This window comes from Nerophis lumbriciformis, linkage group LG17 (genome assembly GCF_033978685.3).
Source record: "Nerophis lumbriciformis linkage group LG17, RoL_Nlum_v2.1, whole genome shotgun sequence".
In the NCBI taxonomy this organism is placed as follows: domain Eukaryota; kingdom Metazoa; phylum Chordata; class Actinopteri; order Syngnathiformes; family Syngnathidae; genus Nerophis; species Nerophis lumbriciformis.
This window is the reverse complement of record NC_084564.2, coordinates 6,323,020-6,350,520: the sequence shown is the minus strand read 5'-3', so window position 1 is coordinate 6,350,520 and position 27,501 is coordinate 6,323,020. Positions and strand designations below refer to the sequence as shown.

Genomic DNA, 27,501 nt, shown 5'->3' with positions numbered 1-27,501 from the left:
TTTCCTGTCCGCATTTCTTTCCTCTACCTTGTCACTTTGAATCCTCCTATAATAATAATCATCATCATAATGATAACCATAATGTCTTGCGTCAATCACTTTTCTGTTGGTCGAAAGCAGGAAGTGATCATTGTAGACATGGTGAGTCAAACATTTGAGTATCTTTACTGTATTTTAAGGTTCTAATCCATCCATTTTCTACCGCTTGTCCCTCTCGGGATCGTGGGGGGTGCTGGAGCCTATCCCAGCTCCATTCGGGCGGAAGGCGGGGTACACCCTGGACAAGTCGCCACCTCATCACAGGGCCATCACAGATAGACAACATTCACACACGAGGGACTATTTAGTGTTGCTAATCAACCTATCTCCAGGTGCATGTCTTTGGAGGTGAGAGGAAGCCGGAGGGAACCCACGCAGTCACGGGGAGAACATGCCAACTCCACACAGAAAGACCCCGATCTAACCCAGGACCTTCTAGTTGTGAGGCACACGCACTAACCTCTTTACCACCGTGCTGCCCCAGTTTCTAATCAAGATTTTACAACTCTGTTATCCGGATTACGAAATTCATGTTTTATTGCCCCATAGATAAACTGTAAAAGTCAATTATTTACTATAAAATAAAATAAAAAAGAATAAGAACCAAACTTTGACTGTTAGAAGCAATACTACACAAATATAAAGATGAAACTAACATTTGAATATTGTGCAAAGGTTTGTTCATTTCAGTAATTAGATTTACATGGTGAAACTAGGGGTGGCAAAACATTTTCGAATGAATCGCGATTCTTATAAGGATCTTAATCCATTCCAAAAAATGTAAGTTTGAATTTATAAAAAATGGTATCTGTCCTGTCCAGACACTCAGACAGATCCTATTGTTGATGCAGATGATCATATCTGCTGTACAGATTTACTTTAGAAAAGAGAAGCGTTGGATACTTCTCTTGTTGTCTTATTTGTATTTGACTTGATTAAATGTTTGGGGAGAATTATATTAAAGAAAACCAGTTTTCTTTGAAGTAATATAGACATTCATCAGAGCTGGTTGTCTATTTTACGGAGGAATGTAGACAGTCATTGAACTGGCACCCAATGTTATTTAAATAAAAAATTGATTTTTGAATCCAGAATCGATCCTGAATCGACTGGAATCTAATTGTGTGGTGCCCAAAGATTCACAGCCCTTGAAACTAATACCCGTATTTTCCGCACCATAAGGCGCCCTGGGTTATAAGCCGCGCCTTCAATGAACGGCATATTTCAAAACTTTGTCCACCTATAAGACGCCCCGTGTTATAAGCCGCATCTAACTGCGCTAAAGGAATGTCAAAAAAACAGTCAGATAGGTCAGTCAAACTTTAATAATATATTAAAAACCAGCGTGATGTGGGCGCGCACGGAGTCGTATATCAACATGGACGGAGCTGCGTGAAAAAAGCCACCCGGCCTCTTCGCGTAAACTTACCTTAACCACTCGCTCATCTTTTCTTCATCCATCCCTTCGAGTTAGCTTTTATGATGACGCCGGCTGGAAAGGTCTCTTTTGGCAAGGTCTTCCTTTTGAATATCACCATGGGTGGAAGTTTCTGGCCATTAGCATGGCAAGCTAGAACCACAGTGAAGGATGACTTCTCATTCCCTGTGGTGCGAATATTCACCGTACGTGCTCCCGTTGTATCCACAGTGCGGTTCACAGGAATATCAAAAGTCAGTGGAACCTCGTCCATGTTGATAATGTTCTCTGGCCGGATCTTTTTTTCAGCTATCTTGTTTTTACAATATGCACGGAAAGTAGCCAGCTTTTCTTGAAAGTCTTTAGGCAGTTGCTGTGAAATAGTAATCCATGTGCGGATGGAGAGATTGCGTCTTTTCATGAACCGGATCCCTGTCGCTTAGTAGGAGCTATTTTGTGGTCTTTACAGATGTAAACACACAAAGGAAATGAAACGTAATATTCGCGCGCTTCTTCTTCTTCTACGCGGGCGGGTGGTTGCTTACAGTAGAAGAAGAAGCGCTTCCTGTTCTGTGGGGGCGGGTGCTTACCTTGGCGGTTGCTTGCGTAGAAGAAGAAGCACTTCCTCTTCTACGGGGAAAAAAGATGGCGGCTGTTTACCGTAGTTGCGAGACCGAAACTTTATGAAAATGAATCTTAATATTAATCCATATATAAAGCGCACCGGGTTATAAGGCGCACTGTCAGCTTTTGAGAAAATTTGTGGTTTTTAGGTGCGCCTTATAGTGCGGAAAATACGGTATATGAAATAGGCTTATTTACAACACAAGATTTTTCAAGACTTCTTTTGATGATTATGGCCTACAGTTTATGAAAACCTAGAATTCAAAATCTCAGAAAATGTGATGTTTTCAAAAATCATCAAAATTATAACATATCTGACATATCTCACTTTGCATGTTATGAGTTGATGTCACTTATTAGTTTCATCTTTAAAGTTGAACTGCTAACATTAACCTTTGCACGACATTCTAATTGTTTGAGTTTCACCTGTATAATAAAAAACATGAAAAACTGAAGAAAATATTTTACGATTAAAAAAAAAAAAGTCACTTCAAGATGTAATTTCACCTGGATAATAATGTAATAGAGTCCATTTTGCAACAACGCTTTTTTTTAATAAGAATACATTAGATTTTTTTTTTTTACAAGAATAAAGCTCAATAAAATGTAATTGCGTGCCAAGATGCCAGTCACTGCCTGCAAAGAGCGATGAACATGCAGAGAAAGGTTGAAGCAGTCTGCAGGTTGTAGCACGCTGCAAAAAGCTGTTTATCTTTAACTCATCTTATGCACAGTTTTCCAAATAAAAACACTGACATGATTGATTCACATGCACGTTCAAGGGCTTCAAAAAACATGACATGTTAACTCCCTGAGGCCTTTTTCTTCCTTGAGCTACTCTATGACTATATATGGTTATGATTATGTATACAGATACAATATGATATATCAGTGTTACCGTTCGAACTGTGTGTAATGTTAGTGTCCAAAAATATACTTGTTAAATAAAACGACTGCCTTGTTTTTAATGGATACTTAGGCCTACAATGCTACTGTATTTTAATGTTAGTCATTATGGTGGCGAGCCAATTGATTTCTGAGGTGGTACTTGTTGGTAAAAAGTTTGAGAATCACTGATCTACGCATTGTCATTTCTCTTTACATGTTTGAAAAGGAGTAGGAAGAAGCAAAGCTTATTTAGTCCTACCCCTTTTCCACCTAATAGCAATAACATGTACTGTATGTTAATATCCTGCTCTCATCCTGTAACACAATTAACATCAATGGATTCTAAATACAACAGTTCTCCTAATAGTTATGATTCCCCTAATGAGATAAAAAAAATATCAAATTTTCAACAAAGTTCAAGATGTTCATCAAAATTATTTTTCCCTGTACTTTGTAAACACCTGCTGTTTGAACAAACTCCTAAACTGGATCATATTAGTACATTAAAATTGGACTTCTTTGCTTAATCCATTCCATGATTTAATTCCTCATTGTGATGTGCTAAAGGTTTTAAGTGTTGTAAGTGCACACAAATATAAAATTAATTCCCAGTGTATCAGTGATGTAGGACAGTATTTGAAATTCCATCCATTTATCCATTTTCTACCGCTTGTCCCTTTCGGGGTCACAGGAGCCTATCTCAGCTGCATTCGGGCGAAAGGCGGGGTACACCCTGGACAAGTTGCCACATCATCACAGGGCCAACACAGATAGACAGACAACATTCACACTCACATTCACACACTAGGGACCATTTAGTGTTGCCAATCAACCTATCCCCAGGTGCATGTCTTTGGAGGTGGGAGGAAGCCGGAGTACCCGGTGGGAACCCACGCAGTCACACAGAAAGATCCCGAGCCCAGGACCGAGCCCAAGACCTTCGTAATGAGGCACTGTGCTACCGTGCGGCCCTGTATATATACGTATATATATATATATATATATATATGTTTATTTATTACACATGTATACATGTATATGTTAAACAATTATGTGTGTATATATATATATATATATATATATATATTATAAAATGTATATATATATATATATATATATATATGTGTGTGTGTATATAAAATTAAATAAATAACATTGCATTCGTAGTAACAACACAAGCAAATTTAAGGCCAAAAATGTACCTCAAAGGACAAAAAAGCCCCCACTATACTCTTGAGTTAATGATATATATATATTACACATGTATACATATAAATGTTATAGAATGGTGTGTATATATACACTTACACACACACATTTATATATATATATATATATATACACATATATACAGTATAAATATATATATATATATATATATATATATATATATAATACAATTATATAAATAAAATTGCATTCGGAGTAACACAAGCAAAAGTAAGGCCAAAAATAAAGCAAAAATGTACCTCGAAGGACAAAAACGTCCCCACTATTATACATCATATATATATATATATATATATATATATATATATGTACCGGTATATATATATTACACAGATATACATATATATGTTATAAAATTATGTGTATATATATACACACACACATATACATTTATATATATATATATGTATGTGTGTGTGTGTATGTATATATATAAGGGACAAGCGGTAGAAAATGCATGGATGGATGGATAACACAATTACATAAATAACATTGCATTTGGAGTAACAACACAAGCAAAGGTAAGGCCAAAAATAAAGCAAAAATGTACCTCAAAGGACAAAAAAGTCTCTACGATTATACTTGAATCTAATCTATTATTATTTTTTATATTTAATTTTTCATTAGTTTTATATATATATATATATATATACATATATATATATATATATATATATATATATATATATAAAACTAATGAACAATTAAATAATAATAAATAAATATATATATAACACTAATGAACAATTAAATAATAAAAATAATAATAGATTAGATTCAAGTATGTGAATGGCTACTTTAAAAGATATGTTTTACATTGTGTGAAAATGTTAAAAGTATATTTAATGACAGAGCTTTGTGTGATTAAAACGTATTAGTATCAACATTTACGGGTTGTTTTATTGCCCTTTTGCTCTGTTTTTCTACCTATATATTCCAATAAAAAACATAGTGCGTGCAGTTTGAAGCCATTACTGCAAACAAACGTCCTCTGTCGTTGCAGAAGCCGCAGCAGCGTCATCCGCCCCCACGCGCTCAGGTGAGAGCAATACCTGAGAAGAGGGCGTGGCCTCCTGTGCCAGCGACACACACGCACACACAACACGCAGACTGCTCGTCTGGAACATTCGGTCAGCTGAAAGATGGACAAGTCGCGGAGACTGTCCTCCGAGGGCTCCCTCCCTCCTCCGCTGGACGACGACGACTCCAGCTCGGCTTGCTCCGACGAGCTGCTCGGCTCTCAGTCCCGCCGCTGGTTGTCCGACCTCCTGTCGGGGGAGGATCCTGCACACCACGGCGACGTCAACGGGGACGTGATCGTGGGCCGCGACGGATTGTTCGTGGACTTTCACTTTCCTCTGGGCGAACTGGAGATGAAGGCCGCCGGGGTCAAGTGGAAAAGACCCAAGGTGAAGCATAACAATTTCTTAAAAAATAATAACAACTTCTTTATCTGCACGGTGACGTCACTCTAACCTCAAATAATTGTATATTTACACGTGCATCTTATGAATTAGAATACTTTTCATAAAATGCATTCGTTTCTTTAGTTAAATTATACAATTATATAGATGTATTATTTTATATTCATTAACTTCTATTTTATTTTACACAACAAATGAAGTTTAGCTTATCTTATTCAAAAGACCCACTCCACACTAGTGAATGACTTCAATAATGCATGACATCATTTTAATTATATGATTTTATCAGATTAGTAACACTATAATTGAATTGAGTTTGAGTTTATTTTGAACATTTTCCAGTTTCTCCATTCAACATGTTTGAAAAGAAGTAGGAAAAAGCAGAGCTTGTTTTTAATATAGCGCTTTTCTACCTTCAAGGTACTCAAAGCGCTTTGACCTCTACTTCCACATTTACCCATTCACACACACATTCACACACTGATGGCGGGAGCTGCCATGCAAGGCCCTAACCACCAACAATCAGGAGCAGGGCCGGCCCGTGGCATAGGCCGTATAGGCAAATGCTAAGGGCGCCGTCCATCAGGGGGCGCCATGCCAGTGCCACAAATGTTGGAGAAAGAAAAAAAAAGTTGTTACAATTATTTCTAAATACAAAAAATAATCTCACGTTAATTAAAATGCAAAGTAAAGCCTATTTAATAGAAATATTATTTGTTACAACATTACGCCCCCCCTCCTCCCCACGCACGGTGCGCCCGCTCCCTTCCCGTATCATGACTCTTTTTGGACGTCACCACATCAAAAAATCAACACAAGATGTCAAAACGGCCAAAACTGTCAGGTGCCCAGGGAAGAAAAAAGAGAAAAGAAGAGGAGGAACGAGAAAAGACAGAGGTAGCAGGTAGGTAACGTTAGCCTACATGAAATTATTTGTCTGTTACAGAATGTGATAGTAGCTGGCTTTTTAGCATTAAGCTAATGTTACATGATTCGGCAATTGCTAATCAATAAATAGCTAGTTCTGTTTTAACGTCGGGTTAATATTGTGGAGGGGGCTAAATTGTTATGGAAAATAATAATGTAACGTTAGGTAATTAAGTACTCCCACCTTACATTCCTCAGGGACATTTGTATTAGATCTTTTAAGCAGGTGTTTTTTGTTTACATTATTGCCTTCTGGTTAGCTAATGTTTGCCCTGCAGGTAATAGTCACTTTTCCACCCCTTTATATATTAGGTATAGTTGTAAGTAAAAAAAAAAGGTCAAAGACAAAGCTATTCAGGTTCTTGTGAGTATATACAGTTCACTGCCGATGTGGGGGGGGCGCCACCTAAAATCTTGCCTAGGGCGCCAGATTGATTAGGGCCGGGCCTGATCAGGAGCAAGGGTGAATTGTCTTGCTCAAGGACACAACGGACGTGAGTGGGTTGGTAGAAGGTGGGGATCGAACCAGGAATCCTCAGGTTGCTGGCACGGCCACTCTCCCAACTGCGCCACACCGTCCCCAATCCTACCCCTTTTCCTTTACATAGGAATTGCTAAAACTTTTGTTCACTTCCTGTTCTCAATTTATTCACAATATATTTCATAAGTAATAACAATACAAATAAATAATATTTGGTGAAGTAAGTTATATTTCGAGTAAGATTAGATAAAATAATAACTTAAGATTGAGACCACATTATTTGGACAAAAATGCAATTTTATTATCAGAATGTCATTTTCTGAAATGTTCTAGGCTACTTGAATGCACCACATGTATTTTCTCAAAAACCTGGTAACAGTTTGATCTAATATGACCCGTAACGCTTTCCAGGTCATCCGTGGTTAAGATAAGTGAAGTGAAGTGAATTACATTTATATAGCGCTTTTTCTCAAGTGACTCAAAGCGCTTTACATAGTGAAACCCAATATCTAAGTTACATTTAAACCAGTGTGGGTGGCACTGGGAGCAGTTGGGTAAAGTGTCTTGCCCAAGGACACAACGGCAGTGACTAGGATGGCGGAAGCGGGGATCGAACCTGCAACCCTCAAGTTGCTGGCACGGCCGCTCTACCAACCGAGCTATACCGTCCCAAAAAGAAAGAAGAAGACTGTACTGTCAAAATAAACTACAAACCCCGTTTCCATATGAGTTGGGAAAATGTGTTAGATGTAAATATAAACGGAGTACAATGATTTACAAATCCTTTTCAACCCATATTCAGGTGAATATGCTATTTTGCAAATGATAATTAACTTTAGAATTTGATGCCAGCAACACGTGACAAAGAAGTTGGGAAAGGTGGCAATAAATACTGATAAAGTTGAGGAATGCTCATCAAACATTTATTTGGAACATCCCTCAAGTGAACAGGTAAATTGGGAACAGGTGGGTGCCATGATTGGGTATAAAAGTAGATTCCATGAAATGCTCAGTCATTCACAAACAAAGATGGGGCGAGAGTCACCACTTTGTCAACAAATGCGTGAGCAAATTGTTGAACAGTTTAAGAAAAACCTTTCTCAACCAGCTATTGCAAGGAATTTAGGGATTTCACCATCTACGGTCCGTAATATCATCAAAGGGTTCAGAGAATCTAGAGACATCACTGCACGTAAGCAGCTAAGCCCGTGACCTTCGATCCCTCAGGCTGTACTGCATCAACAAGCGACATCAGTGAGTAAAGGATATCACCACATGGGCTCAGGAACAATTCAGAAACCGACTGTAAGTAACTACAGTTGGTCGCTACATCTGTAAGTGCAAGTTAAAACTCTCCTATGCGAGGCGAAAACCGTTTATCAACAACACCCAGAAACGCCGTCGGCTTCGCTGGGCCTGAGCTCATCTAAGATGGACTGATACAAAGTGGAAAAGTGTTCTGTGGTCTGATGAGTCCACATTTCAAATTGTTTTTGGAAACTGTGGACGTCGTGTCCTCCGGACCAAAGAGGAAAAGAACCATCCGGATTGTTATAGGCGCAAATTTGAAAAGCCAGCATGTGTGATGGTATGGGGGTGTATTAGTGCCCAAGACATGGGTAACTTACACATCTGTGAAGGCGCCATTAATGCTGAAAGGTACATACAGGTTTTGGGGCAACATATGTTGCCATCCAAGCAACGTTACCATGGACGCCCCTGCTTATTTCAGCAAGACAATGCCAAGCCACGTGTTACATCAACGTGGCTTCATAGTAAAAGAGTGCGGGTACTAGACTGGCCTGCCTGTAGTCTAGACCTGTCTCCCATTGAAAATGTGTGGCGCATTATGAAGCCTAAAACACCACAACGGAGACCCCCGGACTGTTGAACAACTTAAGCTGTACATCAAGCAAGAATGGGAAAGAATGCCACCTGAGAAGCTTCAAAAATGTGTCTCCTCAGTTCCCAAACGTTTACTGAGTGTTGTTAAAAGGAAAGGCCATGTAACACAGTGGTGAACATGCCCTTTCCCAACTACTTTGGCACGTGTTGCAGTCATGAAATTCTAAGTTAATTATTATTTGCAAAAAAAAAAAAAAAGTTTATGAGTTTGAACATCAAATATGTTGTCTTTGTAGTGCATTGAATTGAATATGGGTTGAAAAGGATTTGCAAAACATTGTATTCCGTTTATATTTACACCTAACACAATTTCCCAACTCATATGGAAACGGGGTTTGTAATATGGTTTTGTGATTAATCACATGAGTTACCTCGTTGTTTTTGGCAGCTTACATATAGTGCGATTAAACAAAAAAAATTCAGTGTCTTGTAAAATTGGCGCTTTAGTCAGCAAATGAACTGCACAAAACCTTCCTGTGCATGTTTTTAATTGGCTCTCCTTGTATGCTGTAAATGTATTATCATGCCTACTGGATCATGTTGACAGTTACACAGCTCTCTCTGCACTACAAAAACAATAATTGTCCAAAAAAAACAACTCGCCCTCTGACGGTGTCAATCACAAGTGAGCGTTATTACTTACATACTTTGTGTCCCGGAAGTCATTAGGCTGTGCAGGTGTGCCCAGGGGGCGTCCAGGTGGGAATGTTGTACCTGGGGCCCAAGTACAAAACGGCCCCATGACTATTTTTTTTCTGTCAATTAAATATGTAAGTCATAAATAAATAAAAACACATTGTAACTGTTAAGATAGAGCTAAAAGCAACTGCGTGAGAACGTATACGCGAATATCACGATATAGTCATTTTCTATATCGCACAGAGACAAACCCGCGATATATCGAGTATATCGATATATCGCCCAGCCCTAATTCCAACATATACAAATCGGCTCATTCTAGGTGGCTAGCAGTGCAGCTAATGGGAGAAATAAGTTCTACCTCTAAATCACTTTCAAAAAATGCATTCAAAAACCGTCAACAATACTTCATTCAATAACCTGTATAATAACCAAGCTCTAGCAACATTGTTATTGTAAGAGCGAAGACTGAGGAACTATTTTTCTAGCATAGTAACACACCGGCGTGCTACGGCATTAGCCGTAAAAGCTAACTATGGAAAGAGATAAGCTAGCTTCTTGTCCGGTTCAAACACTGATAACATCTATTAAACAAGACAAGAAACAAAGAATCAAACAGAGACAGAATTAAATTTGGCTCAATTGAGGAGAAACGTGTCGATCTGTAACCTCTTACAGTGTCACCCATGCTCTGGCGAAAGATTGATTCCTTTATTTAGACTTTCTCTGACCACATGTCCACAGTTGCTTCCAAAAGGGAAGTGGGTCGTAAACAGCGTTGCCTTTGGTTACAGAACAGTTAAAAAGAAAAGGTGATAAACGAGTTCAAAACGAGGTTCGTAAAACAGTTTAAAAAGACGTTCGTAAAACAGTTGAAAAACAAAGTCGCCTGGAGGGGATTCCGGTCCTGCTTCCTCTTCGCTTTTATAGTCCTTGGGTCAGACAATATCTTTCTGTTTGATTATAATACATGAAAGAAACAGGAACACCTTCATTTTGCTTCCCCCCCTACACTGGAGTTTTACGAGCCTTACTCTCGGTATCTTCCAAAGACAGCTTTTGCTTCTCACCAGGCTCTCAATGTAACACAAAGTGTGTATATTGTACATATTACATATTGTTATGAAGGTGTCTGTTACTACATTATATATATACTTGCAGTGTGCATATTGTACATATTACATATCGTTATGAAGGTGTCTGATACTACATAATATATATACTTGCAGTGTGTATATTGTACATATTACATATTGTTATGAAGCTGTCTGTTACTACATTATATATATACTTGCAGTGTGTATATGGTACATATTACGTATTGTTATGAAGGTGTCTGTTACTACATTATATATATACTTGCAGTGTGTATATAAAACATATTACATATTGTTATGAAGCTGTCTGTTACTACATTATATATATACTTGCAGTGTGTATATTGTACATATTACATAATGTTATGAAGGTGTTTGTTACTACATTATATATATATACTTGCAGTGTGTATATTGTACATATTACATATTGTTATGAAGGTGTTTGTTACTACATTATATATATATACTTGCAGTGTGTATATTGTACATATTACATATTGTTATGAAGCTGTCTGTTATTACATTATATATATACTTGCAGTGTGTATATAAAACATATTACATATTGTTATGAAGGAGTCTGTTACTACATTATATATATATACTTGCAGTGTGTATATAAAACATATTACATATTGTTATAAATGTGTCTGTTACTACATTATATATATACTTGCAGTGTGTATATAAAACATATTACATATTGTTATGAAGGAGTCTGTTACTACATTATATATATACTTGCAGTGTGTATATTGTACACATTGTTATGAAGGTGTCTGTTACTACATTATATATATACTTGCAGTATGTATATTGTACATATTGTTATGAAGGTGTTTGTTACTACATTATATATATATATATATATATATATACTTAGTGTGTATATTGTACATATTACATATTGTTATGAAGGTGTTTGTTACTACATTATATATATATACTTGCAGTGTGTATATTGTACATATTACATATTGTTATGAAGCTGTCTGTTACTACATTATATATATACTTGCAGTGTGTATATAAAACATATTACATATTGTTATGAAGGTGTCTGTTACTACATTATATATATACTTGCAGTGTGTATATTGTACATATTACATATTGTTATGAAGGTGTTTGTTACTACATTATATATATATACTTGCAGTGTGTATATTGTACATATTACATATTGTTATGAAGGTGTTTGTTACTACATTATATATATATATACTTGCAGTGTGTATATTGTACATATTACATATTGTTATGAAGGTGTTTGTTACTACATTATATATATATATATACTTGCAGTGTGTATATTGTACATATTACAAATTGTTATGAAGGTGTCTGATACTACATTATATATATATACTTGCAGTGTGTATATTGTACATATTACATATTGTTATAAAGGTGTTTGTTACTACATTATATATCTACTTGCAGTGTGTATAAAACATATAACATATTGTTATGAAGGTGTCTATTACTACATTATATATATACTTGCAGTGTGCATATTGTACATATTACATATTGTTATGAAGGTGTCTGATACTACATTATATATATATACTTGCAGTGTGTATATTGTACATATTACATATTGTTATGAAGGTGTTTGTTACTACATTATATATATATATACTTGCAGTGTGTATATTGTACATATTACATATTGTTATGAAGGTGTTTGTTACTACATTATATATATATATATATACTTGCAGTGTGTATATTGTACATATTACATATTGTTATGAAGGTGTCTGATACTACATTATATATATATACTTGCAGTGTGTATATTGTACATATTACATATTGTTATAAAGGTGTTTGTTACTACATTATATATCTACTTGCAGTGTGTATAAAACATATTACATATTGTTATGAAGGTGTCTATTACTACATTATATATATACTTGCAGTGTGCATATTGTACATATTACATATTGTTATGAAGGTGTCTGATACTACATTATATATATATATACTTGCAGTGTGTATATTGTACATATTACATATTGTTATGAAGGTGTTTGTTACTACATTATATATATACTTGCAGTGTGTATATTGTACATATTACATATTGTTATAAAGGTGTTTGTTACTACATTATATATCTACTTGCAGTGTGTATAAAACATATTACATATTGTTATGAAGGTGTCTATTACTACATTATATATATACTTGCAGTGTGCATATTGTGCATATTACATATTGTTATGAAGGTGTCTGATACTACATTATATATATATACTTGCAGTGTGTATATTGTACATATTACATATTGTTATGAAGGTGTTTGTTACTACATTATATATATATATATACTTGCAGTGTGTATATTGTACATATTACATATTGTTATGAAGGTGTTTGTTACTACATTATATATATATATATATATATATATACTTGCAGTGTGTATATTGTACATATTACATATTGTTATGAAGGTGTTTGTTACTACATTATACATATACTTGCAGTGTGTATATTGTACATATTACATATTGTTATGAAGCTGTCTGTTACTACATTATATATATACTTGCAGTGTGTATATTGTACATATTGTTATGAAGGTGTCTGCTACTACATTATATATATACTTGCAGTGTGTATATTGTACATATTGTTATGAAGGTGTTTGTTACTACATTATATATATATATACATACTTAGTGTGTATATTGTACATATTACATATTGTTATGAAGGTGACTGTTACTACATTATGTATACATACTTGCAGTGTGTAAGAAGGTGTCTGTTACTACATTATATATATACTTGCAGTGTGTATATTGTACATATGACATTGTTATGAAGGTGTCTGTTACTACATTATATATATATACTTGCAGTGTGTATATGGTACATATTACGTATTGTTATGAAGGTGTCTGTTACTACATTATATATATACTTGCAGTGTTTATATGGTACATATTACGTATTGTTATGAAGGTGTCTGTTACTACATTATATATATACTTGCAGTGTGTATATGGCAGAGGTGGGACCAAGTCATTGTTTTGCAAGTCACAAGTAAGTCTCAAGTCTTTGCCCTCAAGTCCGAGTCAAGTCCCGAGTCAAGACAGGCAAGCCCCGAGTCAAGTCCAAAGTCAAGACTAGAAAGTCTCAAGTCAAGTCCTAAGTCCTGCATTTTGAGTTTCGAGTCCTTTCAAGTCCTTTCAACCACAGACTAATATATTAACACAGATTGTGTATGCTTTTCAAACGCTGTATTTATTTATTAAAACAAGTGCATTTTAAATTGCAGGAAAGAAAATTGTGCTGACATTGCACTTTATAATAGCACTATTAACCAGTCATTTTAAACATTAACTCATTCCTTTACAGAACAAACACATTGAAAAATAAAGTGCAAATGTACTTATTTGTACAAAAGTGTTAACATTGAAAAAACATGACATATACGTGAACATAACAAAAAAGTTGTACTTTTTATATGTCAGGGCCCTATGCTGCATTGCATTTGCAAAAGACCAAATTAGCCAAGAGTCTGTCAGTCATTTGTGCACGATGGGGGCGTAGTATGATGCCACCATGGCTGAAAACTCGCTCCACTGGAGCACTGGAGGCAGGCACTGCCAAGACTCTCATGGCCACTCGGAACAGTGAAGGAAGAGTCTTCATGTTCAATGCCCAGAACAAAAGGGGGGAGAGAGTTGTTTTGGGTTGGTGCACTACTTGTAAGTGTATCTTGTGTTTTTTATGTTGATTTAATAAAAAAAATAAAAAATAAAAAAATTCTTGTGCGGCCCGATACCAATCGATCCACGGACCAGTACCGGGCCGCGGCCCGGTGGTTGGGGACCACTGAGGTAAACAACCAACAGTATGTCAGAAAGCTAGCTAAAACGGTACACATATTCATAATATAGTATACATTTTAACTGACCTTTATTTTACTATTTTTGTCTTTTTTTAGGTGGCTAAAATACGCGGTGCTGCTGACCGCCGTCTAACGTTACGTGTGATATATTGACTAACGTAACCCTGCTTAAAAAAAATCACTGAACAAAAAGTATGAATAAGGTAGTGAACTGCAACAGATTCCCGTGTTTGCAATAACGTTATAACGTTAGCAGTGAGTTTACAGCCTCACTGATTTAACTACACAGCAAATAAAAGTCACGTTACTTAGCCAATAAACGTTATCTTTCATTCAAAACTTACCGTTCTTTGTGCAACTTCAAATGCCGGACGAAGTTGGAAGTTGTTTCCTCTCCATCAGTAATTTTCGAACCGCATGTGTTGCATACTGCAAACCGTTTTGTGTTGACCACCTCGTAATTTTTATACCCAAACAAAATTATTTTAGGTATCATTTTTTGTTCACTGGCGTGTGGTTTGGACATGTCTTCTTCGTTGGTTGTCCTGCAATTTGATTGGATGAATGCCGTGTGATGAAAACAAAGTAGATCTAATTTGATTGGCTGTTGTACTGAGACCACACCAGCTGACACACGCAACGCTGATAGACAAGTACACAATGAAAAATACGGAGCGCTCCCGAATAACTTTTTCATCTTTGGGTTTTGGGGAAAGTAGCAAGTCATGTCAAGTCATGTCAATTCAAAAGGCTCAAGTCCAAGTGAAGTCACAAGTCATTGATGTTAAAGTCTAAGTCGAGTTGCAAGTCTTTTTACATTTTGTCAAGTCGAGTCTAAAGTCATCAAATTCATGACTCGATTCTGACTCGAGTCCAAGTCATGTGACTCGAGTCCACACCTCTGCTACTAACTCACCAACATGGTTTTTACTATGCGTCTAACATGAATATATGGTACTCTATGGTACTCTGGCGGTATCTAGTGGTTGAGCGGTCGAATTACACCTCAAATACTATTTGTGCGTATTTCAAAGGGAAACGCATTGGATTTTCACGGAAAAAGCATTTTAAAATAACTTACAGTGTATCGAAAAAAGGCAATTATAAAAGGGAGTCAACGGGGGACAAAAGGGTCCCGGGGAACTCCAATGTATACCCAGTCAATAGCTCGTGCTGAAAACAACTTTGCACAATGCAGATTTTAAGATTCATTCCATTACAACTCGTGTGGCCATATTTCATCCCACTAACCTTTTAAAATGGACATTCTGTTGCATGATGTCATTGTCACAGTGAAAAGAGCCACAAAGGTCCCAGTGTGTATGGGGGAGACGCAGAATTTGGTGCCATGTCCCCGGGGTGTGCCTAATGAAGTGACCTGTGAGCATGTTGACAGGAAACACACGCAGAGGAAGTACAAGAATGCCGATGCATGCACTTGAACTAGTTTTCTGCATAATACCAGAAATACTTGTACAGCAACAACAGTCCCTCCCCAGGCAGAGCAAAGCCTCAACAACAAAAACAAACAATATTCCAAATGCTATCTTTGAATATTCTAACCCAGAGGTCGGCAACCCAAAATGTTGAAAGAGCCATATTGGACCACAAATACAAAAAAGTAATTGGTCCGGAGCCACAAAAAATTGAAAGACTTATATAAGTGTTATGATGTAAGTGCAGGCCCGGCCCTAACCAATCTGGCGCCCTAGGCAAGATTTTAGGTGGCGCCCCCCCACATCGGCAGTGAAGTGTATATACTCACAAGAAACCGAATAGCTTTGTCTTTGACCTTTTTTTTACTTAAAGAAAGCAAATTAACAATCAGAATAGTTAACAAGATTAAAAAAAATATGAATAAATAAATGAATGCAAAAAATAAAAAATGAATATATGAAATACAATATTTTTTACATACATATTGCTTAATTTACATTAATGATGTGCACTTTAACAACTAGGCTTACAACTATACCTAATATATAAAGGGGTGGAAAAGTGACTATTACCTGCAGGGCAAACATTAGCTAACCAGAAGGCAATAACAATGTAAACAAAAAACACCTGCTTAAAAGATCTAATACAAATGTCCCTGAGGAATGTAAGGTGGGAGTACTGTAATTACCTAACGTTACATTATTATTTTCCATAACAATTTAGCCCCCTCCACAATATTAACCCGACGTTAAAACAGAACTAGCTATTTATTGATTAGCAATTGCCGAATCATGTAACATTAGCTTAATGCTAAAAAGCCAGGTTACTATCACATTCTGTAACAGACAAATAATTTCATGTAGGCTAACGTTACCTACCTGCTACCTCTTGTCTTTTTCTCGTTTCTCCTCCTCTTCTTTTCTCTTATTTCTTCCCTGGGCACCTGACAGTTTTGGCCGTTTTGACATCTTGTGTTGATTTTTTGATGTGGTGACGTCCAAAAAGAGTCATGATACGGGAAGGGAGGGGGCGGAGGGGGGGGGGGGGGGGGGGGGGGGGCGTAATGTTGTAACAAATAATATTTATATTATATAGGCTTTACTTTGCATTTTAATTAACGTGGGATTATTTTTTGTATTTAGAAATAATAGTACCAACTTTTTTTTTCTTTTTCTCCAACATTTGTGGCACTGGCGTGGCGCCCCCTGATGGACGGCGCCCTTAGCATTTGCCTATACGGCCTATGCCACGGGCCGGCCCTGTGTAAGTGTCTATATTAGTTATATCAGCCTACTATCAAAATGACTATGTGTATATTGTAGCGTCCCGGAAGAGTTAGTGCTGCAAGGGGTTCTGGGTATTTGTTCTGTTGTGTTTATGTTGTGTTACGGTGCGGATGTTCGCCCGAAATGTGTTTGTCATTCTTGTTTGGTGTGGGTTCACAGTGTGGTGCATATTTGTAACGGTGTTAAAGTTGTTTATACGACCACCCTCAGTGTGACCTGTATGGCTGTTGACCAATTATGCCTTGCATTCACTTGTGTGTGTGAGAAAAGCTGTAGATATTGTGTGATTGGGCTGGCACGCCCCCAATATTGTTGTCTGGGTGGAAATCGGTAGAAATTTGGGAGAATGGTTGCCCCTGGAGATTTTCGGGAGGGGCACTGAAATGCGGGAGTCTCCCGGGAAAATCGGGAGGGTTGGCAAGTATGACTGGGAGACGCAACTGCTCTGTACTTCTCCCAACATCCGTGTACCACTACGTACAGCGGCGTTTTAAAAAGTCATAAATTGTACTTTTTGAAACCGATACCGATAATTTCCGATATTACATTTTAAAGCATTTATCGGCCGATAATGTCGGACATCTCCAGTTAGCATCGATTAGCTTGCAGTCATGCACTGACCAAATATTCCTGATTAGCACTCTAACAAATCAATCACATCAACAAAGCTCACCTCTGTGCATTCACGCACAGCATAAAACGTTTGGTGGACAAAATGAGACAAAGAAGGAGTGGCATAAAACACGCCTTTCTGTGGCACCGTTGGAGAACGTTGTACATGTAAACACACTGTTGAGTCACAGTCCACACAACGGTGAGTTCAAGGGCCGCTGAAATAAGTAGGACAAAACGGCGCATCAGTGAAGCATAAACACAAACATATTAAACAGTGGGCTTTCTAACAATTAGGACGGTTTGTGTCGTGTTTGTCCTCCTACAGAAACCCCTGTTCTAACCAAACAAAAACATCTCTCCTTCTCTCGCCTTCTTTTTTTGTTTCTATTAGGAGCTGTGCAGGACGCCTCACTTTACCGTAGACGGAGCGTCACGCCTCGACATCCGCCAAGGGAAGCTCAGTAAGTGTTGACTGGCGTGTGGCAAGTAAACAAAATAGTAAATAAAACATCGAATATGAAAAATTATTACATTCATTACAATCAGAAGTTTAGACTTCACAAGCAACACAGTGAGGGATTTTTTTAGATGGGGACACCGCTGCTCGTTGAGAAGAGCAATACGTGCTTTCATCTTAGAGTCCCCAAAAGTTTCCAAATAGCCTGGGAAGAGTCACCAAATTTGTCGCATTTCGCTTTTAAAAATAAAAGACAATCTAGAGGTGTCTGAATACTCGAGTATTCGCTATATTACCCGTATTATATATGTCTTCTTATTCTCTGGCAGACCAGCTGCATATCAAATCAAATCAAACTTTATTAACGTAGCACTTTTCATACACGGGCAAGTGGCAAACAAAAAGTGCTGTACCAAAAAACATAGAAGAGAATCAAACACACACACACACACACACACACACACACACACACACACACACACACACACACACACACACACACACACACACACACACACACACACACACACGCACACACACACACACAGAGCACTATTGACAATAACACAGGAAAAACATGGCATGGCACTGAGGATTTGAAGACAAACGCCTCAGAATGTGTCTTACACTGGAGAATAACTCCATATGATAAAATATATGTAAAAAATATATACATATAAATATTACATTAATGAGTGAATACTGAGAGAATAATAGTAGTAATATTTATAATTGAGATAGAAAACAACACAATAAAATAATTTTTAAAAACCCATAAGAGTTTAAGATGATCCGTAAAAAGCCTGATTAAAAGGGTGTGTCTTTAGGTGTGATAAAGGGCAACTGAGTTATTTATTTATTTAGGCCACTTAAAATGAAGCGGCGGGCCACATAAATTAAAACAGTTGGGAGATCTGGCCCTCGTACCCTGAGTTCGACACCTGTGCCTCTTAAATACCTTCCCCGACAATGTGTTATACAGTAAGTAAGTATGTAATTGTCAGGTTCAAACACTGATGACATCTATTAAACAGACAAAGACGCAAGGAATTAAACAGAGACAGAATTAAAGTTGGCTCAATTGAGGAGAAACGTCTGGGCTGTACTCTTGTACAGTCTCCACCACGCTCTGACGAAAGATTGTACGCCTCCTCTTTTATTTGGACTTTCCCTGATTACATGGCAACAGCTGTTTCTAAGGGAGGGGGGTTGTAAACAGCCATGCCTTTGGTTACAAAACAGTTCAAAGAAAAGGTCGTAAAACAGTTCAAAGAAAAGGTGCCTGGAGGGAGGTCAGGCCTTGTCTCCTCTCTGCTTTGTAGATCTTGGGTCAAGACAAAATCTCCCTGTGGATTACAATAGAAGAAAGAAACCGACACCTTCATGTCGCTTCCCATCGTACACAGTGGAGTTTTACAAGCCTTCTGCTTGGTAGGATCAAAGACAGCTTTTGTCCTCTCGCAGTGCGAGCTGAACTCAATGTAACACAACGTTTTGTGATAACTTAGATACAATTATTCTGACAGTAATGTAGTCAAAGGCACAGTCATGATCATGTGTAACGTTTACAGTGTTTTGGTCATTTGGCTCAAACCGTAGCGCAAGGGTTCCAGGTGCTGCTCACACCAGTATATCAATGTGAATGAATGTCGGGTGGTGGTTTTCCGTCAGTCTGGTCTAGAAAAGCGCTATGTAAATGTAATCCGTTATTGTTATTATTAGAGATGTCCGATAATGGCTTTTTTTGCCGATATCCGATATTCCGATATTGTCCAACTCTTAATTACCGATTCCGATATCAACCGATACCGATATATACAGTCGTGGAATTAACACATTATTATGCCTAATTTTGTTGTGATGCTCCGTTGGATGCATTAAACAATGTAACAAGGTTTTCCAAAATAAATCAACTCAAGTTATGGAAAAAAGTGCCAACATGGCACTGCCATATTTATTATTGAAGTCACAAAGTGCATTATTTTTTTTAACATGCCTCAAGACAGCAGCTTGGAATTTGGGACATGCTCTCCCTGAGAGAGCATGAGGAGGATGAGGTGGGCAGGGTTGGGGGGGCGGGGTTGAGGTTAGTGTGTGTGTGGGGAGGGGGGGGGGGGGGGGGGTATATTGTAGTATCCCGGAAGAGTTAGTGCTGCAGGGGTTTCTGGGTATTTGTTCTGTTGTGTTTATGTTGTGTTACGGTGCGGATGTTCTCCCGAAATGTGTTTGTCATTCTTGTTTGGTGTGGGTTCACAGTGTGGTGCATATTTGGAACAGTGTCAAACTTGTTTATACGGCCACCCTCAGTGTGACCTGTATGGCTGTTGACCAAGTATGCCTGGCATTCACTTGTGTGTGTGAAAAGCCGTAGATATTATGTGACTGGGCCGGTACGCAAAGACAGTGCCTTTAAGGTTTATTGGCGCTCTGTACTTCTCCCTATGTCCGTGTACCACTCCGTACAGCAACGTTTTAAAAAGTTATACATTTTACTTTTTGAAACCGATACCGATAATTTCCGATATTATATTTTAAAGCATTTATCGTCCGATAATATCGGCAGTCCAATATTATCGGACATCTCTAGTTATTATTATTATTATTACAGCCCGTTCTGTGTTTGCTGCCACTAATGGCTGACTTTGTGAGAGCCTTGGAGCACAATTGCTCACCGTTTCAAATAAGAACATAAAACGGTGGCTCGCGTGGTCCGCTCTTGCCGGGATGGTTGTATCTTTCAGCACTTGAGCTGCTAAATTCCGAATAATAATACAAATCTTAGACAGTCACGTTTTATTTCCTGTATTCGTTACGACCGGGTCGCGTGGTGCTGCGAGGTTTGTTCTCCCGGGATGCAAACGGACGACTCCGGACAGGACTTGCAGGTAGGAACATGATTTATTCTCATAAATCATAAAACGAAGACAGGAACAAACCAAACGAAGCGTGCCTAACACAAGGAAAGCTAGTCAAGTCAAGTCAAGTCAGGTCAACTTTATTTATATAGCACGTTTTCAACAACTTTTAAATTGAACCAAAGTGCTTTACAGGTTAAAAAAAGTATAGAGCAAAAAACTAAACTAAACAAAAAAAACAAACAAAGAACATAAACAATGAATGTGCTGAACAAGATAGTGCAAATGCAATACAGTAAAAGGGGTCGAATAAAAAGTAAAAATTTGCAGAATAAAAATAATAATAATAAAAGTGCGACAAATTGAAAAATAAAACTAAAGTGAAGGGGAGGACTAGAAATGGTGGCCTAGTAGGCGGACTCAGCTCAGGTCAAAGGCCAGCGAGAAGAGGTAGGTCTTAAAGAGGGTTTTGAAGACCCCCAGGCTCTGGGCTGACCTAATGTGGAGGGGAAGGCTGTTCCAGAGCTTAGGGGCGGCAACGGAAAAGGCTCTGTCCCCTCTGGTCTTTAGCCTGGATCTGGGGACCGCCAAAAGCATTTGGTCAGCTGACCTTAAGGCTCTAGACGAGGTATGATGATGCAGCAGCTCGGTCAGGTATTGTGGGGCCAGACCATTTAGGGATTTAAAAACAATTAAAAGTAATTTAAAATCAATGCAGTGACGGACAGAGAGCCAGTGGAGTGAGAGTGAGCTAGCGGGATAGCTCACAAGGAAAACACTAAGACGGGACTTAGCGTAAGACACGCACAGGGAACAGTGTTTTTCAACCTTTTTTGAGCCAAGGCACATTTTTTCCGTTTAAAAAAATCCAGCAGAAATTATTAAAAAACGAAACTCAGTTGACAGTAAAAAGTTGTCACAATTGTTGGATATGACTTTAAAGCATAACCAAGCATGCATCACTATAGCTCTTGTCTCATGACCTGTCACATCACACTGTGACTTATTTTGAGTTTTTTGGTGTTTTCCTGTGTGTAGTGTTTTAGTTCTTGTCTTGTGCTCCTATTTTGGTGTTTTTTTCTCTTTTTTTTGGTGTTTTCCTGTAGCAGTTTCATGTCTTCCTTTGAGTGATATTTCCCACATCTACTTTATTATTATTATTAGCCTTTATTTAACCAGGTAAAATCCCATTGAGATCAAAGATCTCTTTTCCAAGGGAGACCTGGCCAAGAGGGCATCAGCAAGGTTACATTAAAATCAGTAAACAAATACATAAAACATCACATTTACAACATTAAAACTTGCTCACATGACACATGTGCATACAGACAAGGTAGACTGCAGTCCTTTCACAGAAGCTTTAAACTCATTCAACGTAACTAGGGTTTGAAGTTTAATGTTCGATTGTAGGTTATTCCAAGCCTTCGGTGCTGAAAACCTAAATGCTTTCTTGCCCAGTTCAGTTCTTACTTTGGGGACAACAAATTGCAGAACATCCATTGAACAAAGATTGTGACTTCCTTGTTTCTTTGTTAAAAGACAAGACAGATAAGATGGAGTGATACCCAGAATGGTTTTGTAGATGAAAACATACCAATGATTGAGGCGTCGAGCACATAAAGATGTCCAGTTAACCATTGAGTATAACAAACAATGGTGAGTAAGGGGAGCGCAGTTGGTGATGAATCTCAGTGCCCCGTGGTACACACTATCCAGCTTGTGGAGAAAACCAGCAGTAGCATTCATGTACAACACATCTCCATAGTCAATAACAGGTAAAAAGTAAAACTTTGTTTTAGCAATCAAGAATATTTCAGTTGTTTTTATCATTCTTTGTGGGGACATTGTTGATCGTCATGTCACGTTCGGGATGTACGTTGTGGACGCGGTCTTTGCTCCACAGTAAGTCTTTGCTGTCGTCCAGCATTCTGTTTTTGTTTACTTAGTAGCCAGTTCAGTTTTAAAGTTAAAGTACCAATGATTGTCTCACACACACACTAGGTGTGATGAAATTTGTCCTCTGCATTTGACCCATCCCTTTGTTCACCCCCTGGTAGGTGAGGGGAGCAGTGGGCAGCAGCGGTGCCGCGCCCGGGAATCATTTTTGGTGATTTAACCCCCAATTCCAACCCTTGATGCTGAGTGCCAAGCAGGGAGGTGATGGGTCCCATTTTTATAGTCTTTGGTATGACTCGGCCGGGGTTTGAACTCACAACCTACCGATCTCAGGGCGGACACTCTAACCACTAGGCCACAGAAACGGTTTAGTTTCGTTCTGCATAGCCTTCCCTAAGCTTCAATGCCATTTCTTAGGGGCACTTACCTTTTGTTTATTTTTGGTTTAAGCATTAGACACCTTTTTACCTGCACACTGCCTCCCGCTGTTTCCGACATCTACAAAGCAATTCGCTGCCTGCTGCCACCTATAGATATGAAAGAGTATGACATAGTTACTCTGCCGAACTGTAGACAGCACCGACACTCAACAACAACACATCATTTGCAGACTATAATTACTGGTTTGCAAAAAATATTTTTAACCCAAATAGGTGAAATTAGATCATCTCCCACGGCACACCAGACTGTATCTCACGGCCGCGGCACAGTGGTTGAAAAACACTGAACTAGAAAACATTGAATGTAGCAGTTGCGTAAAGCAAACAAAGAAGCCAGACCGACTGACTGGCAAAGGCAGGCTTAAATACTGTCTCTGATTACAAACAGGTGCGTGTCCCGAACACAAGAGGCAGGTGAAAATAATAAGTAGCTATGGTAACCAACACAGAGGTGCACAAACAGGAACTAAAGGAGTCCAAAACTAACAGAAAACACAAGTGACTCGAAAAACTTAAACAGACTATGATCCGGGCAGGGGATCATAACAGTATTGTCCCAGTACTTTTGTCCCGTATAAAACCGCTCAGAGATTTGAGGTTGTGTTTTTTCAAAAGTGCAAAGTTCTCCAAATATAATTGTAGACAACTTCCTGTTCTTCCTCAGGCGACTGCTGGTTGCTGTCGGCCATCGCCTCTCTGGCCGTGCACAAACCTCTGCTGGACAAGGTGGTACCACCGGGTCAGACCTTCCTGGACGGGTACAAGGGCTGCTTCGTCTTCAGGGTGAGCGCCATTTCAGGAAATATGTCAGCCATAAGAAGACTCTTTGATCGGACAATCCTCACAGGAAGTTCACAACACGCACGACCTTGTATGGCCTCAGGTGGTCATCTTTTGATGTCAGGTTCAAACACTGATGGCATCTATGAAACAGACGAGAAGCAAGGAATCATCCAGAGACAGAGTTAAATTTGGCTCAATTGAGGAGAGACGTTTTTCTGGGCTGTACTCGAGTTACAGATCCAAACTACACTCTAAAAGTCCAGCCCACGTGCTTCCTCTATTTATTTGAGATCACTGAAGCTGTCGCCGAGGGAAGGGTGTAATCTCGACAGCTCCAGTTAGACACAATATATGATTATACAAAAATGCAAATGTGCTGACAGTCGTGCTATCGCCTTGTCTCTGCTCTGTCTGCGTCACGGTACTCGATGTTCGGCCTTGGCAGTCAGCCGGCCGATTCTGGAAACAAACACTGATACGAGACTGGCTTGCAATCTTTAGGATTGCCAGCTTTGCACAGACAAAGAAAAATACAATTTCAGCACAATTGATAATAACTATAGCAACGGCCCTTAAGCATAAGAGCTGTGTGATAATATATACATAATTATTCTAACAGGTGGCCATCTTTAGCAGAACCTGTTTTCATTGTACATTGCATGCATCGTCGACGCCCGTCCTTTGAGCTGAAGCTTCGCGCAAACACACAACTCACTAACATCCTGTTCCGCATCCTCCTGCCGTGTAGTTCTGGCAGTACGGTCAGTGGGAGGAAGTGCGCATCGACGACCTGCTGCCCACCTGCAACAACGACCTGATCTTCCTCAGCTCGCCACAAAAGCACGAGTTCTGGAGCTCTCTGCTGGAGAAAGCCTACGCCAAGTGAGGCCCTCGTGTGTGTGTGTGTGTGTGTGTGTGTGTGTGTGTGTGTGTTCTGGCAATGCTTACTTAATGGGGACATCGCTCTGTCTACACCAGGGGTCGGCAACCCGCGGCTCTAGAGCCGCAAGCGCCGCCCTAGTGGCTCTCTGGAGCTTTTTCAAAAAATGTATGAAAAATGGAAAAAGATGAGGGGAAAAAAAATCTATTTTTGTTTTAATATGGTTTCTGTAGGAGGACAAACATGACACAAACCTCCCTAATTGTTACAAAGCACACTGTTTATATTAAACATGCTTCACTGATTCGAGTATTTAGCGAGCGCCGTTTTGTCCTACTAATTTTGGCGGTCCTTGAACTCACCAGGGTTTGTTTACATGTATAACTTTCTTCGACGTTTTATGCCACTTCTTTTTCTGTCTCATTTTGTCCACCAAACTTTTAAGGTTGCGCATGAAAGGTGAGTTTTGTTGATGTTATTGACTTGTGTGGAGTGCTAATCAGACATATTTGGTCACTGCATGACTGCAAGCTAATCGGTGCTAACAGGCTATTTAGGCTAGCTATATGTACATATTGCATCATTATGCCTCATTTGTAGCTATATTTGAGGTTCCTTTAAGTCCTCTTAATTCTATGAGACACTATCTGTATGTAATATGGCTCTTAATTTTTTGCGGCTCCAGACAGATTTGTTTTTGTATTTTTGGTCCAATATGGCTCTTTCAACATTTTGGGTTGCCGACCCCTGGTCTACACAGTCCCCTTTAGGGGACCTCTGACGGTATGGGGACAAAAAAACAGGTCACCTGAAGGGAAACCTTTTTAAATGATAGATCCATTCTGAAGATGCCTAAGCTTTGGCCCATAAAACATGTTTACTGGTTAGTTTAAGTGTGAGACATTTGCACAGCAGCCCCCTCATTAATAGTACTGTGATTCTGTATGGTATCCATCCTTAGTTAAAACTAAGATATTTTTCCAAAAACAAAATCTGGTTTAGTGTTCCTTAGGATGACATTTTTCATACAGCATGATTATAAAACATTATTACCTTAAAGTATGATTCACATTCAGAATGTTCCATCCTTCTATATATGGTAGTTGGAGTTGCAGACAACTTCATTACTGCTAAATAGCAGTTTTCAGTAATGTCACAGAAGATGCAGGAGTTGCTTGAACATTTAAGTGGTGAAACTTCCTATAAGAGGACAGCTGTAGTGATGTATTCTGACCATCATGTCATATTTCATTTGAACTTTCTTTTTTTTTTTTAAATGGTCCTAAGTAGTGTTGCGTTTGGACCAGTTGTTCCTCCCAGGGAATTCAAGTCACAAGTTGCTCCCAAGCTCTTTACGACACTTAAAGCTGAGTAGAAAAACCACCAGAGACAGAATAGGTATTTTGTAATATATTTGCAAAGCTTTGCATATACATTGAGACCAGTCCAGCCTAGAACATTCAATCGCGCCGCCAGAATGGCGAAAAACCCTCTCCCCTCTTAAGTCTCTCTCTCTCTCCCACCCTCGCACTCATGTCCCTCCAGCCAAAAAACATGCCCATTGTCCTCCGCACCTGGGAATAAGGCTAGATAAGAGAAACGAGTATCTCTCTTTCTTACATTCCTCATTCAAGGTTAAGCACACAGTTTTTGCAGACAACCAAAAGACCACAATTGGAAGAAAAACACTAGCTGTTTTGTAATATGATTATGAAATAAAAGAAGTAACACTTAAATTCGGATATATATAAATATCTGCCTCCGACAGTAGTCACATACAAATTTGTGTGAATTATGCAAAATGATTTAAATTTGGTCCCCGTGAACCATATTAACTCTTTTTCCCCAGGGCCCCCAGTAAGAATGATCAGCACATTACTTCATCAATCCAGAGATTTAAAGACGTGTATGAGCTAACTGGGCAGTGGACATTTTACACCATTTTTTTTTATGCCTTCACAACCTGTAGAAAGGGTGGTCCCCACAAGTGATGATCAAAAACTTGGTCCCCATTCCAAATGATAACATGTGTGTGTGTGTGTGTGTGTGTGTGTGTGTGTGTGTGTGTGTGTGCGCCAGGTTGAAAGGAGGCTATCGAGCTCTGGACATGGGCTTCCCTCACGAGGCGATGGTGGACATGACGGGGGGCGTGGCCGAGGTTTTAAACGTGTCTTTGCTGCCCAGAGATCTTCCAGTGTTGGTCAGACAGATGCTGGCCAAAGGAGCGCTCATTAACTGCGCCAACACGCTCGTAAGGAAGAGGAGAACCTGTTTGGTCACGTTTAATCCCACCATTTAAATCTG

General features: G+C 38.6%; 1 protein-coding gene across 2 annotated transcripts in view; it reads left to right on the top strand.

Annotated features, from left to right (window-relative positions):
- The first annotated feature begins 5,275 nt into the window (after nucleotides 1-5,275).
- The window catches only part of LOC133614390 (calpain-9), a 60,838-nt gene continuing 38,612 nt past the window's right edge, over nucleotides 5,276-27,501 (top strand). Inside the window, exons 1-5 of one of the 2 annotated variants that reach the window (XM_061972307.1) lie at nucleotides 5,276-5,607; nucleotides 18,278-18,347; nucleotides 24,199-24,317; nucleotides 25,066-25,199; nucleotides 27,277-27,448. In XM_061972307.1, coding sequence (XP_061828291.1) covers nucleotides 5,341-5,607; nucleotides 18,278-18,347; nucleotides 24,199-24,317; nucleotides 25,066-25,199; nucleotides 27,277-27,448 — 762 coding nt within the window. In that variant the 5' untranslated portion in view covers nucleotides 5,276-5,340. The remainder of the gene's footprint in view (nucleotides 5,608-18,277; nucleotides 18,348-24,198; nucleotides 24,318-25,065; nucleotides 25,200-27,276; nucleotides 27,449-27,501) is intronic. The other variant, XM_072914977.1, reaches the window with a different exon arrangement.